Genomic DNA, 20,561 nt, shown 5'->3' on the forward strand with positions numbered 1-20,561 from the left:
GAAAATGCTCTAACACTTAACAAGTTAGTGGCTAATGCTTGTAAATAGTCCTCTACACAGGCATTGTTCCCAAATCGTTTGTGGACATTATTACATAATTGATGTGAACCTTCTTGCTTCATGGAGTCTTCATTATGTTTCTCTGTCTCACAGATTGATACACTTAGCAATGAATACTTCCACGTTGTGCCGCAAAAAAATTTCTCTTGCGAGAAGCTCCGCCCCCTTGACCAGCGCCAGCGTCTGATGCAGCAGATCCAGAACCTCAGTAACCTGCTGGACTATGAGGTCGCCTGCAAGATGCTTCTGGGGGCCATGGCGAACAGGAAAGGTACCTACTGGCTACCTGAGAATTAAAAATTTCTATCTGCTCAGTGTGTAGTTTTGAGAAATTTGACGTAAAAAAGTTTGAATTTCACAACATGTCAAGCTTTTTCAAATGCAGTTCTTTGAATATATTGTTAACGACTCGGAATAATCTCACGATTTTTATAGAGTAGATAGAATATTTGGTTGCTGACCTCATCATGATCTTAGTAACTCAAAATGCCCAAAAATGTTAGATAAAACTTTGTAGGGCAGGTTGCTGTTAGAGCAGGCTCTACTGAACTACTGTATTATGTTTATTTGTCAAGTTATCCTGTGAACTTTAAATTTTCAGTTGTTACTCTCTTGTAACACATCTATTTTTCGGCACTTCTATGACCTTATTGTGTTGCAAGTACCGTAAAACTCTTACGAAAACAAAAATTTTTCAGTTGATGCATTATTAATGCTCAATTTTTTTTCCCCGCTCGGAACAGTCTACAATCCAGTTGACTACGTGTATCGCTGTCTGGACTGCAAGCTGGAGCTTCTTTCTTCAGATGACCCCATGATGGAAAGGATTCTGTGCTACATTTGGTTCAGTGGTGAGTTTTACAGCAATCACTCATATCCAACCTTCTGTTTTGCTGCTATTCATCTGGATAGAATTGGAATTTCAATATACTTACTATTCATAGCATTGCTTGCTCATTCTTTAGTTTGTTTGCTTCATAAAGCTATTGTGTCAGTTTTATTTTGTGAACAAATTATTCCCGTATTTTTTTTCATTTTGTGGATAAATTTGCAATACCTATGGGTTTTTTTTGTCAAAGATAATTGTTTTTTTTACATCTCCTTTCTTGCAACAGCAAGCTACAGTCATTCACAATGTACATTGGGAATATAAAAAAAAAGGGGAAGTTAAATGTAGTAAGAATTTTATTTCACTAAAAAAATATTCTCCCTCATGATCCATCAATACAGACAAAGGGAATTCAACAGTGCAAGCTATCTACAAAGTTGCCCGTGAAGGAGAAGATGAGCGTTTCCGGGCGAAAGAACCGCAAAATCGACGCTTTTTGTGGCATGGAACGAGCAACTCAAACCTGTTGAGTATCTTGAGGCGTGGCCTTCTGGTGGCTCCCGCGGAAGCAAGAAAAACCGGTTGGAGGTTTGGAAAGGTACAATGTACAACTGATAATGACAAAATAATACAAGATTTCATTGATACTGCCCTTTTTCATCTCGATGAGATGCTCAGTGTGCATTACAGAGCGATAGGTAGGGCAGACACATGAACAACCGAGAAGAGTTTTTATAAATAAGTCAACCACAAAACTTGCACACAATTAAGCATACTGGTACCTCAATAAAAAGCCACTGTAACGATAAACAGGTAGGAATATGGACATAAAAATATAAATCAGTAGGCCTACACATATAGATACACATTTGGATATAAATAGCATGGTTATGGTTGACAACTGACAATGTGAAAAAGAATGAGTCTACTTGTTGGATAAAAGAGATATAAAAATGCTCTGTGGTTACAAAAAGATTGTCATCACATCATGGATAAGATCTGTAGTCACCCTTGATTATCTAGTTGGTAAAAACCTTATGACACGCATATATTTATGGAGATGGTAATAATAGAATCTGATCACTGATGTTTCGATCACAAATTAGCTGATAAATAGATGAGTGTTCTGGCTACTTTTAAAATTAAGTCAAAGTTGTCGCTTGCCTGATTTTGTATTAAATGCTCTTTGCCGGACATTGATGGACAAATTATTATTATAATTATACAACCTCTTTTATCTTCCTAGGACAAGCTTTTTTTTCCTCTTCAACAGTTTGAGGCCGTCTTGGATAATTTTTACTGCATATAGACTTGTATTGTTTGTGTTGGTGTCATATATCTGTAGGCTATCTGTTATTTGACAAGTTTCTTAGATGTATCTTTCATGTTTTTGTTTCAGGGCATCTACTTTAGTGACCAGTTTGTGAAGAGCAAGGGCTACGTTGCACGGGCTACAACAAACTTCATGCTGCTTTGTGAGGTGCGTTCATAAATAGTTTTTCTGTACTACTGTGCCAAGGCAGAGTGGCGTATCTGCACTTTTTATGATTTTGAGTTACGTCGCGCTGCCATTGGAAATATGGGTATGGCCCTTCAGTTACGTCTGTTTGCCATAGTGAAATATCCTCTTTGTAGTGCAGATACGTCTTCTTGCCTTTGACACAAGATGCAGAATAGGTATAGGCGTCCATTTAACGGAAATGTAAAGTTAATAATTTTTGCTGATATGTTGGTGTGCCTTGGCACGGCAGTGTATACCGAATGTATAGAGACGTTGTTGCTGGTTTTCTTACTTGTTACTTGTTACTTGTGTGAAGGACCGACATCACTGCACAAGGGGCATCCCCATAAGCGCTCCGTCCCCTGAAGAAGCACATCTCGAAGTGAGTAGATGCTGACGGTTCCAAGCAATGGTTGATTCCATAGCCTTCTGTTCATCCCACTAAGTCTTGAACTTCTGAAGGCACCCCATTAAGTGTGGGTTTAGAAATAAGAACGTTATGTGCGTGCTAGACTTTATTTTTAGTGCTGTTTTTTTATCCTGTTTATAATGTTGTTTTTAGATTTATTTTTTATACACTTACTATGCTTAAGATATATTCAAGAACCCAATTATGTTTTTCTAACGGACAACGTTAATGTTAATGCAGGTGATAATGACAGGGTATCTGATGCTGTTGTTGGTTTTATTAAAGATTTGCTACAGTTGGCATCACTGTACTGCTGTAACCTGACAAAACGCCTTTTTTCATTTTGACGCCATAATTTTTTATTTGCTAAATCGAAAACCTGATGAGTTACCCTACATGTGTGAAAAAATCTAAGTGAAACAGACTAGTTTTTAATAAATTATAATTCAAATTTCGGAATAACTTTATTTTTAAATGGTTAAGCTGAAACCTCTTCTTCTCGAAACTACTGTGAAGAAAAAAAGACATTAAAATTTTGTCAGCTTACAGCAGTGTAGTTTTTGCTGTTGTTGTTAATGATTTTAGTTAACTGGATTGCTTCTTTATCTATCTTCTGTGTAGGTTTTTTTACCTGAATTGAAATAATAGCAGGGATTTAAGGGAATGCATTTCAACCTGACAGAAATGTAACATGTACCATTCCATGTTTGCTGCATTTTTACATGTATTGTTATAAATACACTTCAAATGAAACTGGGCTTGGAATGAATGAATATGTCCAAATACTTTATTGTGTTGGCCTCTCTTCTAATGAAACTGGTCTTGGAATGAATATATATGTCCAAATGAACTTCTTTATCGTGTTGGCCTCTCCTTTGTTTTGCTGCAGGTGGAACTTGGTGAGGTCCATACGTTTGACAACAAGAAATCTGCTGAAGACCAGGAGGATGCTATGGCCAAGTCTGACAGCGTCATAGCTGTAGGATACTCGTGTGCAGAGAACTGGTTCTTTCTCAGATCAGGTGAGAAGCGGTCTGTTACGTATTGACCTGAATACTTATTTATGAATCACCATTGCTCTTTTTTGTTGTTGTAAGTGCTTTATGGCGCTCGCAACTGCATAAGGTCATAAGAGCGCGCAGGACACATTAAACATTTTCAGTTGGTAGGAAATTTTGAATTTTGCTCGGGTGGCGGCTGAAGCCTACTCTTATAGATTTTAGACCACCAAGGAATCTTTAATGTGTGCAACTTGCACATGGGCCCTCCAAGATTTTTTTGCCCTTGTAAGAGAAGTCTAGGTGTAGATCTTTCCCACCAGAAGATCAGGGGTGTGACCCAGAATAGGGCGGGGGAAAAGGAGGTGAGGGGGTGGGGGCAGAAAATGGAGATGGAAGTAGACAGCAGAACATTGCTAGAGAGCATGGAAGGAGGTGAAAGGAGACAATTTTAGAGAATAACATTTTTCCATCGCTACCCGGATTCAAACCCGGGACCTGTGAATGAGAGGCGAACACCTTAACCTCTAGGCCATGAGAGCCCCCTACCATTGCTCTGGCAATATAGAATTTTGGTTTATGTAAAGACAGCAAGCTCTCTTTTCAACAACTGACTGACCATCGTACCGCAATGTCTAACCTTTGGTAACATTTCTCACTCCATCATTTTCAATAAGATTGCTGATGACTAGATTTGTTTGCAATTTCTTTACTGTTTTTCCATTGTTTATTGCGGTGTTCAAACCTCTGTTTATAGTAGTAGTATAGGGCTTTACGGCGCTCGCAACTGCTAAGGCCATATGAGCGCGCTCCTATGTTTATGACCCCAAAAATTGAAGGTCATTTGAATACTTCTGGAGTTTATGCTGGTGTTTTAGAAGTGTATTACCGAGTGCAGCAACTATGAATGCCATATTTTTCTATTGTTCATTCACACCCTGATCAACCTGTCTATATATCCGTCTTTCCATCCTTCTGTTAGTTTGTGTATTCATTCGTCACTCAGTCTATTCTTCCTTTCTTTTCATTTTATATCTCTTTTGGACTTAAAGCCTGCGCATCTGTTAGTATGTCTTTGTGTCTGTCTGTATGTTTTTGTGTCGTGTCTATCTATCTGTCAGTTGGAAATGTGTGCTTACCTTAATACTTTTTTATTATGAGGTGTTTGTGGCTTATCTAAATTTGATGAGCATTTTCTCTACTTTGCTTATTATTATTTAAGGTTTATGATTTCAAAGAGACATCTGCACAGAATATTTCACTACTATTTTTCATTTCCAGTTCGCTCATGTTGAAGGTAAAGGCAGTCATAATAGACACAAAGTTTGTTACTTTTTAGGTGGAAATTTTGTTTCTCTCTCAGGCCACTTAGCTGGAAGGAAATACACTCTGGGAAGGACAAGAAAATTTATGACTTCTCATGAACTGAACCTTCAACCATCAAACTTTTGTGTTCTTAGGTTGGATGGTTGTTGCTGGTGGGCGATTTGAAGTCGTTTTCTCCGTCTTTCCTTTCAAACATCTTTCATCGTTATATCTCCTCCTTCTTTTCTTTGTGTGTTACTACTCTCTATTTGTAACACCTCAAATCTTTGGCACTTGTCTGACTTATTTGTGTTGCAAGTGCTGTAAAGCTCTTACCAAAACTAAAACTAAACTCAAGTTCGTAACCGCCACCAACAAATCTGGTTGCCTCTAGGATACAATGACACCATAAAAGTGATTTGTTCTTTAACCTTTCAAATCACAGATGTCAGTATTTGCTCTTTTCGGAATGTACACATTGACTGCTTAGTGGAAGACTTTGCAGTATGCCTTTTTAAAAAGTGACGTATGACAGAATCTTACGTTGAGCGTGGGTGGTTTGCGGGTGCTCTCTTGTGGTTTGCTTCTTCTTTCCTATCAAACATCTATCGTCCTTATCTCCCCTTCTTCTTTTTTATGTTTGTTACCTTCTTGTAACACCTTTAATCTTCTGACGCTCATATGACCTTATGCAGTTGTGAGTGCCGTAAAACCTCTACTAAAACAAACAATTACGTTGAGCAGATGAAATGAGTCCAGCCCCTGAGTAATCCTCTCTTTGTTCTTGTTTTCTAATCACACAGGAGTGAAGATTCCAGAAAAACGAGGAACTACCTCCAACTACTTCGACTATTCATCAGACAACACCGAGTACATTGTCAAAGACCCAGCTCAAGTCTGTATTCGCTATCTCATTCAGTATAAGTGAGACAGAAATTCTTTTCCCGTGAACACCATTTTTCATAGAAATTGAAATTTCACGTAGTTTCACAAATTCTTATTTGATTGTGTTTGTCTCATGACGTAGATCTGTGGGTAGATATCGGAGACATCTGTGAAGGGTGTCAACAAACTGATGTGTGTTTGAGAAATTAGACACACTGGGTGGCAGCAAATACAGCCTTCATTTTATTTGTTCAATACTCTCGATTATTTTCGCTATTGGGTTGAATCAAAGACTTAAAAAATCATCGTGGAGTTTGCAAAATATGTAGAAATATATATACACATGCGGTATTCCGTTGAACATTTCAGAGGTTACGTTTCAGCGATGGGGGAAAATTAATAAAGTAGGTACAATATAATTATTATGTATTTTACGCCTTGATAAACCCTCCCCGCACTCTTTCAAATTTCTCCTGTACTCTAATGAATACTTTTTACTCTTGGAGTATGAGAGACCGGTGTTTAAAAAATTGCGCACTCATACCACCGTATGCAGTTGCAAGCGCTGTAAAACACTTAACCCCCCAAGAAAGTTTAAAAATTGAAACATTTGTATACATTTGTGAATAATTTTACCAAGAATAAAATTTTGTAAGGGTGGAATAATGAATCAGCCGTGCAGCGCTAAACGATGAAAGCGACGACGATGATCAGAACGATGTACTGCACCAGAGAGAAAAACCTTTACGTCTTTTCTGGAGGTACTGCTTTGTAAGATTTTCCTTGAAAGGTTTTCTTGCCTTGTCGATGTCATCTGTCGATGAAAGGGGGCCCCCCCAATCTTGTAGTCCACGTCGAGATAACTTGACTCACGTCCTCTCACTTGTTAGCTCACTGAAGACTGGCCCCCATGTTAGTTGGTCATGCGCGAAGACCTTTTTCCGTTGGCCAGGTGCACAAACGTTTGCTGGCCAAAATGTTAGACAAAACAAAATGTTCGATCCTACAGCTTCGTCAAGTAGTCGAGCGTTTTCGGTTAGAAAAAATCCGATGTACCGTGTCTGCAAAATGTAAACCGTGACTCGGTGTAGGAATACTGTGTGTGTCGTCATACTATGCTACATTAATTTCCCAATGCAGTTTTGTTTTTCTAGAGTTTTCTCTCTCGAGCAGATGGTATTGAATAGTATTTGCATGTGCTGGTATATTTTTTTTTTATCGTGAAAAGTTATATCTGTTTGCTTGTCTCATTACATGTTATTTTTCTATAAAAACTAGACAAAAGTCCATCTTTGTTTTTGTTGTTTCTATGATATTTTGGTCGGGATGCTCTTTTACTGGCTGTGGTATTTACCATTATTTATAAGCACTATACTATAGCCTCTTTTGAATGTGAAAGGCTCATACCTGTTACCTCGTCTTGTTGCGTGCTGTTTGACTGTTATGGTATCAGCAAAAAACTGAACAAGACTTGGTTTTTGTTTTCGTATATTTCCTGTGATATTTCGGTCATTTGCCATATTATGACTTTTTGTTTTCATAAATAACATTCACATTTTATGATGGTTTAACTTATCAGATTTGTGTGGTATGTTCCATGATTAGTTTTATAACTGTGGGGGATATGCGCTTTGGAGAATTTTGTATTTGTTTTTTTGTCATATGAGGCTTGAAAATTTGTTTGACTGAAATAAGGCTTTTTAAATATATTTTTTACATTTTTTCTTCTAGTTAGACTAATTCATGTTTCTGTATTAGTTGTTATTGCAAATCCTTTGTGACTGACTTGAATGTAACTACGTAAGCTGCATAAAGATTAGGGAAGTAAGGAGGAGGAGGTCAAGGTCATATTTTATTTGTAAAAAAATGCAACAAATAGTTTGTTGTCAATGCAAAGAGATGACGATCAAATGGAAAAAAAAAAAGCTCTTTGAATCCTTTAAATAGGCCTCCTGAGAGCAGAATGGATCCTAAAACAATTCGTCCAGGGACATAGGCCTATCACGGGTCCTCACCTCAACAGATTCAGATAGGTCTCAAGAATGTTTTAGTTCAAGTAAATTTCACTTGACTTGCAACACAAAATAGTGTTGGAGATTAATGATGTTACTACAGAGTAACATACACAGAAAAGAAGGAGAGATAAGGACGATAGATGTTTGATAGGAAAGAAGGAAAAGCACACCGGAGTACCCCCCAACCACCCACTCTCAAGACTCTGCCCAAAGGTGGACTGAAATATCGCAGAGGGAGGGTATTGACCTTTTGTTTCTCTTGCAAGGTATTTCGCTTATCAGAACATCAATCTTGTGTGCAATCATAATGCTATTGAGTCCTGTTGTTGTATCATTAAATGTTGGAGTTCTTGTTCATATTCTTCTATTCATTCAGAGGAAGGCTCACATGACTTCTAAATAATTCAGTTTGACTGTTTTGCTTTCGCTGAATAATCACTTCAGTCCCTCCGGAATACAGACAATGTGGCAGCTGTTAAGGGTTTAAATGATGTAATTCTCTAAATCTAAGCAAGTCAACAAGCATGTAGTAGGCCTACTGAATTTGTCATCTTTTTTTGTTAAAGATAAACTTTTTATCCTGTATTCTTTAAAGCAGGAAATACAGTCAATGTCCAACACTTTCTGTCTACAAATGGTGGATAGTTCTAAAATTTGTCTTATTTTAATGGTGGAAATTTTGACTTGCTACATTTTGTTTCACAATTTTGTTGCTGTTCTTTTCTGACATTCTTTATATACAAGCCGTGAGTATAATGAAGTTGTTCTGGTAGGTGTGTGTACTTTGACTTTGAATTTTCTTCAGTGGAAACTAAACGCTACGAGTGGTTTACTACACTCAGCGTGTGTATAATGCGGTGACAAATTCTGTGATATATTATGCTTCACTAGCTTTGAATTGATTCCATGATGAATGCTTTTGGGTTGTGAAAATATATTTTAGTTATTCTATGACCGACTTACTTGATGCTTTGAATTTTTGCTCACAAACATTTTGTTCATCTCAATAATATATACTCCCGTCATTTTATCACTAGTAACAAGTTGCTCATTTGATACTGTGATTATTTGTTTTTTTGTGTGAATTTAGATGTGAATTTTCATTGTATTCAAAATGAAGGTGTTCCCTCGGGGTTTGATATTTGTCACTTCTTGAAATCCGCTGTGATGCACATAAGTTATAACAAAGATTACCCCGCTTATATTGGAAAGATCTATGCAGACAGCAAGCAGACTCTGTTCTTTCGTTTGAGTAAAGAGGAGCACATCGAGGCACTAGTGGTCATTTTGTGCAGGGAATGAAAATGACAGACAGACACCACAGGGTAAAAAAAAAAGGAGGGACCTACCAGTGGCGTCCTCCAAGAACCCGCTGACTTGTTCTGTCGAAGGTGTAGAAGAGAGATGTAGACACAGGGAGAAGAGCAGATAGTCAGTCGTATTTATGCAATCGTAAAGACATCTTCAGAAAGTCGTGTGTGATAATACCATTACATTATACTTTTTATACTCCATCTAATACTTTTATATTTTGTCCACTGTCTATCTTTGCTTTCCCTTTTCAGTACAGTTTGTACTTCGATTTGAAATGCAATGTAATGGACTTGAATATAACAGTAATGGTGACCCTATTACGTTTTTTATTCAGATCCAAATACAAAGCTTTGATTGGTTCTTACTTACTCACTTATAAAAAAGAACATGCACGGAGTGCTCATTACGTTTCACTGTGATATGTCAAGTGTTTTCAACTCTAATTAAGACATGTTTCTCCCCTCCCCATAAATTGTTGCACTATTTTAAATATCTGTATCTTTCTCTTTCTGTGTCCCCTTATCATTCTGAATGAGTTTCTCTCTCTCTCTCTCTCTCTCTCTCTCTCTCTCGCCCTCCCACTGTGTCTCTCACTTTGTCTCTCTGTCTGTCACTCACACTCTTTCTCTCTTTCACTCTGTCTCTCTCTCTGAGGCATAAAGAAAAGAAGAGGATGTCATGTACACAATAGTACACACACACTCTTACAAGTTCTAGTGTCTGTTGCGAAAGTGTTTATTTGATAATAGAGGCAATGTGATAATACTTTTTCATTTTGTCTATCATTTACCTTTGCTTTATTTTTTTTTGTAGTTTGCATTTTAATTAATATATATATATATATATATATATATATATATATATATATATATATATATATATATATATATATATATATATATATATATAATTATGATCGAAATGCCATATCACGGATTCATGTAAGAGGAGTGGCTTCAGTATGAGATTCACCCGTACTGGCCAGTAGTCTCTTTTTTGAATGACGGTCTTCTTTATAGCTCAATATGTCCTTTTTTAAAGCTAAATCCTTGACATTTACCCCCCCCCCCCCGATTAAAAAAAAATCTCACTTACTAAGGAAAGCAGTTTCTATCTAGATCTATATAGGGAAGCAGTTTGAACACATTTATTGATGAATTATGTATTTAAAAACTGTAAAAAAATAGAAGGAAAAAAATTTGTAGAGCAAGCTGAGAATAATATGAAAGAGCCTAATGTAGTGGAGTAGTATTATTTTTATTTTCCATAGCACGAGACTTGAAGTGAATTATTTGAAATACGGTTTAATTTTGGCTGTTGAAAACACTTGTGTTGGCAGCTCAGTTGAAAAACTGACCATGTGTTTGGTGTGCTTAGGAAGATAGTACAGTTTTTTTATATAATCATCTAGAATTAATTTATTATATGTGAGGCAGCGTGGTGGAATCAGGCTCTCGTCAAAATAATCAAAGTGAAGAAACTTTCATTTTTCTGCAGGTTTTTGAATTTTTATCAAATTTTTGTTTTTGGCTCAACACCTTTCATGCCCATTAAAGAACTCATTTCTGTGTGGATTTTTCTGAAAAACGTTGATTAAAGGCAAAAAAAATGTAAATTTTCAGTTACCACGGACTCCTAAGCTAAGGAAATAACTAATCTTTGGCGGCCATTTTCTCACTAATTTTACCTCTGAAAACAAGTGACCCCCACCTCCTTCTTTCGCAAATATCTCGACTTTTATTCAAGATAAATGGATACTTTTTTCATCCAAATAAAGACAAGTGAACAAGCTTTAAGATGATACTAACTCTACATGCCCAAAAATTGACGAGAGCCTGATTCCACGACGCTGCCTCACATATGATATATATATATATATATATATATATATATATATATATATGTGAAATATAATAAAAATAGTTTGTCAAGATCTGGTGTTGTTATTATTTTGATATTTGTGCACTCTTATTTTCCTTACATGGAGTTGTAAGATCCACAGCTGTGTATGCATATGCATGAAGGGAGGTCTGAGGTGTGAGCAAACAACTAGAAAAAAAATGTATTTGTAGAAGTTTTCCACCCCTATCAATACATATAATACATTTTTAAGCAGAGTATTCACTTTCAGCAGTGGAGGAATATCGGCCAATTCCAAGTGAGATCAGTTTCAGTTTGAAGGAATCAGACTTAGAAAGTGTGCAACCTTTGAGGGCGGTGCTACTGACTGAAGTGTCTTTAGGCAATGCCCATGTTCTTATGCACAGTAGAATTGTAAATGGGCTGATTCATCAATGTCATGCTCATAACTGTGCCTGAACTGCAACAGGGAACTGCTGCTTTTTCTTTCCTAATCTTTACTATCGTCATTTTTCTTCTACTTCTTTTGTATGTTTGTCACACTCTTGTGACCCGTTATTTATGGGGTGCCTTGAAAGTCGAAGCAGACTTTGTGCTGTTGAGGCTAGAGAGGTGAGCAGAGTAAGCCTGATTCCCAGTGACTGTAAGTTGTAAGGACTTCTCTGTTGACATCCACCCATTGGCACTCATTTGACCTGATGCAGTTGCGAGCGACGTAAAAGCTATTAAAACTAAAACTAAAGAAAGTGTGCTACTTCTATTTTTGTGTCCTTGTTTTTTTGTTTTTTTTAATGAACAAGATACTTGAACTAGCGCATTAACGAGCCATTTGTATCTCACAGAGGAGGTCAACGGACAGGGGGAAAAAAGAAAAAAGATAGAAACACTTTAGATTCTTTGCATAATGTAGTCGTGTCGGTAATCTTGTGGTTACGCTATCTGTAGTCTAGTGGTTACGCTATTGGTAGTCTAGTGGTTAGGCAATCGAGGGTTTAGTGGTTAGGCTACCAGACTTTTACTTGCGAGAATGTGGGTTTGGGATTCGAGGCTCAGCTTTGCTGGAAGTGTCCATGGGAAAGTGCTTTTACAACACAAAATTTTCCCATTTGGCTCTGTCGTATCAGAGATGGACAAAGGGCTCTCATGTTTTAGAGGGTATGGCATTCACCTCTCATACCTCTAGGTCCAAAGTTTGAAACCTGACAGCGACGGAAAATTTTCTTCTTTCGCCACCTTTCCACTTTCCTGCTCTCTAGCCATGCTCTGTCGTCTGCTTTCATCTCCATTATCTGTCCCCTCTCCCCCCACCCCTGTCCCCTTTGCCCCCTTCTCTGGGCTCCTGACTCTTTGTGCAGTCTTTCTACTGCTACTTCTTGGCTCCTTACCGCTGTCTTTCAGCTACACCTCTGATCTTATTATAGGTAAGATCTAATACCTAGCCTTCTCGGATAAGGACAAACAAATCTCAAAGGTCCTGTGTGCGAATTGCACATGTTAAAGATCCCTTGGTGATCTTAAAATTGATAAAGACTAGGCTTTGGTCGCCACCTGGGCAATTAATGTGTCCCGCATGCTCCCATGACCTCATGCAGGTGCAAGCGCCGTAAAAGACCCCCCCCCCCAAAAGACAGACATAACATTCAGAGGCCCTGCCTCTTAATAATTTTAGTCTTGCAAAGATTGTTAAACATGCATAATTTAATTTCAAGGCATTTGGTCAAACTTGAGTAAGTTACAGTTGAGGGCTTTCTTTGCACCTAAAAATATTCATGTTGCGGCTGTAGCCATCCAATAACTTTACTGCAACTTCAGACATTTTCAGAACACAGTGACTTGAATTTGTCGCTTTTAAGCACAAGGGGGCTATCTCGAAAAATGCTGTTTTGAGAAAATCGAAGGTAAAGTTTTTGCCCCTTGTTCAGTTTCTTTAAAAGACAAGGAGAGTTTTCTCTATAACCAAACAAATATACACACCAATGAAACCAAACTTCTCCTATAGGTAGGGCAATGCCTACGGAAACCCCCGAAATCTGGGTTAACCCGCTTGTCCTGAAAAGCGACCTATTGTGCTCGAGACATATTATAAATGTAAATGCACCCATTCCTAAATGCTCCATGTCAAGTTGAAAGAAACAAACCACAAACAACACATGCAAACAAGTAAGACTGTATTCATAGACATATGTAAATATTTATTTATTCAGAGGTAAGGATATGGTCAAGTTCACAGTACCTTTGTCATTAAGAAGCCCATAACTAACAACTCTTGTAAATGCATGTGAATGCACAACACTGGACCCTTTTTTTCTCCCCTTTTGCTAGAGTAAAAAGTTGTGGGGAAAATAATGTCTTAGCCATTTATTGGTGGATAAACCTGCCCGTATTTCAGACTTCAGCTTTTAAGACTGAGACAGAAATCTAGAAATAAAGAGATTCTAAGACATCCTAGGCCATTAGTTATGTAGCACTGAGCCTATATTTTATTCTCCACACTCTTTTTTCAACAAATATCTATCTTACATTTACAAACATTATAACATATTCAAATCACACACATAGTCTCACACACTTACGTCTACCACATGTCCCATATTCCTTGGGTTGTGGATACACTATATTATGTTAATTACACCATAAACTGAATCTCTTTATGCTCAAGCATATGAATATATAAATAAATATATCTATTTAAATCACTCTAAAATACTCAACCATGCAAGTTTTCTTTAGTTTTATACCCGTGTTCGAAGCAAAGTTGAGTTTCAGCTGCTGGTAACTACAACATCAGATATGTTGTCAGTTGAGAATGATTTAAGTACTGTGCATAAAGCAAGAACAATATCACAAGCTGTTCAGCCAAGATTCTCAATCCAAAATAAGTATACCAATCAACACCAGAACGGACAGAAAGTAAAAAACGGATAAATCCTTGATATTGTGGATATCTTTGAGAACATACTAGCAAAGGAATGAATGGAGAACCATGATCGCCGATGTCTGTCGCAGATCTGGCACTGGATGATGATGATTGTGGAGTCAACAAATATTGGAAACGGAGGAACAGAAATAGGAAAACACATTTTCAAACATGGGGTCCCTTTACAGTAAATTACAGTGCAGCTATTTGTAACTTTCAGAATCACGTCCTGCAGTCTGACATGTGCACCAGTCAGAAGGAAAAAACCCACCCCTGTGAAGAAGAGTGGACAAATACACAGGTTTCAATTCTTCCTTGTGATTCTTTCCAAAAAGTGAATTTGATTTTGAGTTTGAATTTATGCCTACTTCGAAGACAAGAGTACATTCATAGAATTTTGGCATAGGGAAAATTCTAAAACTACGAGACAGAAATGCATACCTATGTAGTAAAACACAGTGACAGGCAAGAAGAAAGGCCAGCCAATGACACGCTCTGACCACCTAAACTTTAATGCTGTTATAAGCCAGAGACAATTCACACTCAACAGAAAAATATAATTGACAAATTCTGATTTAGCAGCATAAGGACAAACAAGGAACTGTAGATTAAAAAAACCCACAAACACAAACCAGCAGTAGATTCTGGAAAGCAGTATTGTAACATGTTATCAAAATATAAAATGGAATATGCCCAAAAATGCAGCATGTTTTGAGACAAAATATAACCAGACATGGTATGGCAAAACTCAATGCCTGGTACACTTGAGTATAAGCAAAAATGTTCCAGATGCCTTGTGACTCTAATGCCATCGGAGATGGAAAAACATCCACAGGGTGACTTTACCCATCCTGTCCTGTGGTTTCTATTTGAACAGTGAAGTGTGGAAGCCTCATGTAGATTCAGATTTGTATCAATTAAAAAACATTCTTTTTTCCATGGTTGCGCAGATTTTCTTTTTTTTCTCTACATTTGGAGGGGGTGAGCAGACTATCTTTAAATTTCCAAACTGACTTGAAATGTTTCATTCATATTGCCTTTACACAACAGTGTCTAGTGTCGTAATTTTTAAAACAACAGAGCACCCTCATGGATCAGGGAATACGCATATTATGACAAAGGTAAATTTTGATGAAAGTGTGTGTTCATGATTGTCCTGAATTTATAAAGAAACCATCAGATTACAGTGTTCTTCAAAGCGGATATTGCTTTATTACTTTATAATATAATATAGAATGGAAAATCAAATAGTACATGAATTCTTCATCTACGGCACAGAAAACTTGAGCTGTAAACAAGAGGAATGTAGTCGTATATATAATAATATTATCATTCTAAAAACACATATCTGCATTATCAATAGGTCGTAATTGTAACAAACAAGGCGAGGAATTACCAATGTGAACCCAACACAAGATGAAAGCATTGATAGAGTAATCTTTGGACCCCACAATTGGCTAGGTACTGGGTGCCTCTAGCACGAAGCCAAAGTTTTGAGGGAAACCGTTCGTCGGCGTTTCAGACAGGTTTACTGCTTCACACAACAAAGATATCTATACAGGTAAATGTCATAGGTGAAAGAGGCAATTCACACATGAAGGACTAACAAAGATAAATACTTTGTATCAAAAGAGCTAGACTATAAGAAAAGTTTTTAAAAGAACTAAGACAAAATCTAACAACGCCTAACAAGAGCATGCATACATATTCTCAATAGCTAAATTATTGTAACTAGCCTCCCATGATGAATATAGCAGTCACAAAAGCCATTAATGCTTTTGAGTTGAAATGCTGTTGGAGAATGTAGAGAGTATCCTAGACTGGCCAACCAGTTTCGACAACAAAAAGAAAAACAAATGAAGACTACAGGAGACAAACTGAAAATCGTGAGGGTACCAATTTTGAACGCTTGTTGACACATAACTGTATTTCTGTTCAACTGTTGGTTGATTATTCTTGTTAGATTTATCATTCAACAACACTTCACAATAAACCACCAGTCAAACTCAAACAAATATGACGTTATGAGTTCACAAGCTTTTAAAATTGGCGCCCTCACAATTTCCAGTTTGTGACTACCGTTGTTTCCCCCCCTGTGCTCTTCAAATAAGAAAAGGCTGACTGGAAACACACATTGGGAAACAAAAGCTGGAAACATTTCAAAGGTGGACTAGACAAAAGAAAATAATCATGGAAGAATGAAAAACATAGATTTAAAAAAAAGAAAAGAAAAGAAAACCCACGAGGAAGAAAATCAATGGAGGAGAAATCAACAATGATAATGGCAGTCGTTTGAAAGACTGGAGACAGAGACGGTCTCCACAAACTATTATGGAAGTCATGTCTACAAAAACGTGCCAGGAAGAAAGAAAGATGGCGAGTGCGGTGAAGATGGCATGAAGGGTGAAGGTAATGCCACAAAAACTTCCGTTGATGAACACAAATCTGTCGGGTATTTAAAAAAGTCATCTCTTTCAGATACCATACCGTAAAACTGGTACTTCAGCAATGCCTAGGCCGCTGGACCAACAAATTCTATAATGCCAGAGACTAGAGTCTTCAGTAAGATGAACCTGAGCTGAGGTCAAACTTTTTCCTTTCTCAGCAAGAGGGAGCCAGAGCCAGGGGAAAACCACAAACTGCGCACATCCATGGGCAGAAATGAAGCTTCTAAACGTTCAAAATGTGACAAATACTACTACTGAACAAGAATGGGAGTCATTGGCTGTAGCAGAAGCCACGAATCTTCTTAACCATCATTTCTTGACTGTTTTGCTTAAGAAATATTCTGCCCTGCACATGCATTGGTCATTGTCAAACACTGATGAATGAACAATATTATTATTATTATCATCATCATTATTGTACGATTATTCCATCTATCCTTTGCCGATTTTGATATTTAATTCAGGGTAGCGACCAATCTGTACCTGGGGCTGAACACTTCAGAAAAGTAAAATCTTCAGCACAACATCCCTTCTATAGTTCAGAGCAGAACATGAAGAGCTAAAAAACAAGTTCTTTAAAATTTCAGAAATCACTTGGTCAACACCAAATAAAAATCTACACACAATTACAGAGTAAATTCAGAAGGAGACATGTGTGAGGCATTGTGGTGAAATCAGGCGCTCGTCAAAATACAGAAATCGGAGAAACAGGCATTTTTCTGCCACTTTGGAAATTTTCATAGAATTTTTTTTTTTGGGCTCAACCTTTTTTATGTCCATATAAAAACACATTTCCATGTGAATTTTACTGAAAAACATTGATTAAAGGCACAAAATATGTCATTTTTTTTGTTTTCAAGGACTCTTTAGCTATTGGAGTTACCAAACGTTGGCAGCCATTTTCGTGTTAATTTCACCACTGAAACCAGGTGACCTCACTTCCTTCAATCACAAATATCTTGAGTTCTATTCAAGATAGATGGATATTTATTTCATTGGAAGCAAGGCAAATAAATAAGCTTTCAGATGACACCAATAACCCCATATGCCCAAAAAATGACGAGCACCCGATTCCACAGCGTCTTGACACATACGCGAGGCGTGCTGACAAAACGAGTCACTTCTGGCAATTCACAAATGAAGATATTAGCCAAAAATCGACATTAAGGTCAAATTAGTAGATTTTCTGTTGATGCCATATTCCTTAATTATAAACCGTCTTTTATTATTTCATACTTCTAAATCGTAAAAACTTCACCTGTAAGATAAGCGTGATGTATCCATTTTCTTAAGGCTTGAATCCGAGAAGTAATTCATCTTGCCAGCATGCTTCACATATCGTGTACGCCTGCCTACGACATGACCTTGCTTAATACACAGGGGGTATATTTTGCTTCCAAAATTTGCCCGTTTTTTGTAGGTCGCGGGTGTGATATGGAGTGAATGTTCGAGGGAGCTCAACAAGTGTGAAATCAAGTACTCGTTGGGAATCAAGGTGTGTTAGTTTAGTTTTAGTAGAGGTTTTACGGCGCTCGCAACTGCATAAAGTCATATGAGCGCCAGAAGATTAGAGGAGTTACAAGAGAGTAACAAACACAAAAAAGAACGAGGGGAGATAAGGACGACAGATGTTTGATAGGAAAGAAGGAGCAAACCACACCAGAGCACCCGCCAACCACCCACTATCAAGGTGTTTTATCTTCAAAGACAATTGGTTGCTGCACTGAGATCGATTAATTCTGTGGGCTTGGAGCAGTAGGTAATCCAGTGAGACACTGCGAGGTGTTGTAATATTATTCACATTTCTAACGCTTCAATGAAAAACACTATTTGGCATTATTTCTCCTTTGTTTGGCTTTATCCTCGCTCTGTATGTCACACGTATAATAAGGGGGGATGCAACGGTACTTTTGGAACTCTTAAAAAAAATTACTCATACTAAAGGCGAGAAATACTGTAAAAGACTCTACAAAAAGTGAACATATCGTCGGCAAGTAGTTAAAATGTACAAGACTCGGAAAGCAAAATTTTTCACGCGCGAAAAAAAACTACTTCATTCTTTTAACAATTATGTATCTTTCCTTGTATTTTTTTTTTTCAACATTTAGAATTTAAATTTCGACAAAATATTTCTAGACCACAAACAACCGTTATCACATAGTGAGAACTTGCAATTAGAAACAATTTTCAAATGTACAGCTGGCTGAGGATATGCAGACAAAACAGGCTTAAAGAAACACACACCTACAAGACATGAGCTTCGTACTTGCCTTCACTCTTCTCATACAAAAATAACGAACATAGGAAAGTACAAGCACAGACAAAAATACCTCCTCCGCTTTGACACACCATTTCCTCCTTAACATCATGCAAAGTTGGCAAGACAGACGAAGCACAGATGATCACTGTGTGCCTTTACATTGTTTTGTTTTAGTTGAGGTTTTACTGCGCTCGCAACTGCATAAATGTCAACCGAGAAGTCCTTACAGGGAATCAGACTAACTCTGCTCACCTCTCTAGCTTCAACAGAACAAAGTCTGCTTCGACTATCAAGGCACCCCGGAAATAGTGGGTCATAAGAGTGAGATAAACATACAAAAGAAGTAGAATAAAATGACAATAGTAAGGATTAGGAAAGAAAAAGCAGCAGTTCCCTGTTGTAGTTTAGGCACATTTGTGAGCATGACATTGTTAGATCAGCCCATTTACAATTACAATTCTACTGTGCACTAAAATGAGAAATGTCCCCCTTTTAGGAATGGCCTAGAGACACTTCAGTCAGGGGGTGTGCCTTTACATAACCTCTGTCTCAACTTTTCTCCCAGTAGAGTAGCACATCACATCAAAACTAAGACACAACCAAAAAGCTAAAGCTAAAGCTCTTCAAACTCAAAACAATCAGGGCGGAATGTTATGGCACACATCACAATCATATATACGAGCACAGAAGAATTGATTCAAATATGCATATACATAAACATATACCGTAGCTAAATATACACATATATATGTATATAAATCATGTATATTTGTTTCTTAAAAAATCATTTTGTAAGACTGATAGAAATCTTGTGGAGTCTAAAAATGCTTTATAAACATGATAATACTGTATATGCATAGAGATAGAGAGAGATTGATTCGACTGTAAAGATATGTGGCCATTGTGGAGATTTCCTCTCACAGAAATTATCACAGAGTTGCTAAGCTACGTATGGGAAATATAGCAAAGTCCAAGTGCTGGCACAAACTTCCAGTGTCTAGACTTACACTTACATTATATCAGTTTCAAGCAAATGTTTTTGAAGACCATTCTGAAGGAAATACAGTCAGGCACGGGCATGGGCAACTCAAACGCATTGGGGAATTGACAAATGTGTTCAACATATTATGTGAGGTATCGAGGTGAAATCAGGCGCTCGTCAAAATAATGAAAGTGACGAAATTGACATTTTTCTGCCGGTTTGACTATTTTTATTGAATTTTTGTTTTTTGGCCCACCACTGTTTCTGTCCATTAAAAAAACACATTTAGTTTCAGATTTTGTTTAAACATGTCGATTAAAGAAAACAAAATGTAAATTTTCAGTTTCCAAGGACTCTCAAACTATGGAAGTCACCAAACTTTGAGGACCATTTTCTCGCAAATTTACCTCGGAAACCAAGCAACCCCCTCTTTCTTCAATCCAAAATATCTCGACTCCTGTCCAAGACAAACGGGTACTTTTTTTTTCACGTAGAGAAAGACAACAGAACGAACTTTAAAATGATAAAAATAACTTCACATACCCAAAAATTGATGAGTGCCTGATTCCAGCGAATCGTGACACATATTCATAATTCGGGTTACCTGATAATGAAATATTAAAGCACCATCCATCAGGGGAAAGGCAAATTGAACTAAAAGTTCGTGATTTCGAGATTTTTTTGTCACGTTAGTGTTACCTTTTAGGTTTTCTTTTTTAATAAGGGGCACACGCCATTTGCAACACAATTTGGTCATACAAGTGCTGAAGATCTGAGGT

General features: G+C 37.3%; 1 protein-coding gene across 1 annotated transcript in view; it reads left to right on the forward strand.

Annotated features, from left to right (window-relative positions):
- Nucleotides 1–7,912, forward strand: part of LOC101851060 (poly [ADP-ribose] polymerase tankyrase) — a gene marked incomplete in the record, with an annotated part of 82,071 nt that extends 74,159 nt beyond the window's left edge. The window contains 6 exon segments of the mRNA XM_013085456.2: nucleotides 154–331; nucleotides 804–911; nucleotides 1,291–1,487; nucleotides 2,289–2,369; nucleotides 3,689–3,821; nucleotides 5,906–7,912. Coding sequence (XP_012940910.1) covers nucleotides 154–331; nucleotides 804–911; nucleotides 1,291–1,487; nucleotides 2,289–2,369; nucleotides 3,689–3,821; nucleotides 5,906–6,030 — 822 coding nt within the window.
- Nucleotides 7,913–20,561: the final 12,649 nt, after the last annotated feature.

The sequence above is a fragment of the Aplysia californica genome, unplaced genomic scaffold (genome assembly GCF_000002075.1).
Source record: "Aplysia californica isolate F4 #8 unplaced genomic scaffold, AplCal3.0 scaffold00377, whole genome shotgun sequence".
NCBI lineage: Eukaryota > Metazoa > Mollusca > Gastropoda > Aplysiida > Aplysiidae > Aplysia > Aplysia californica.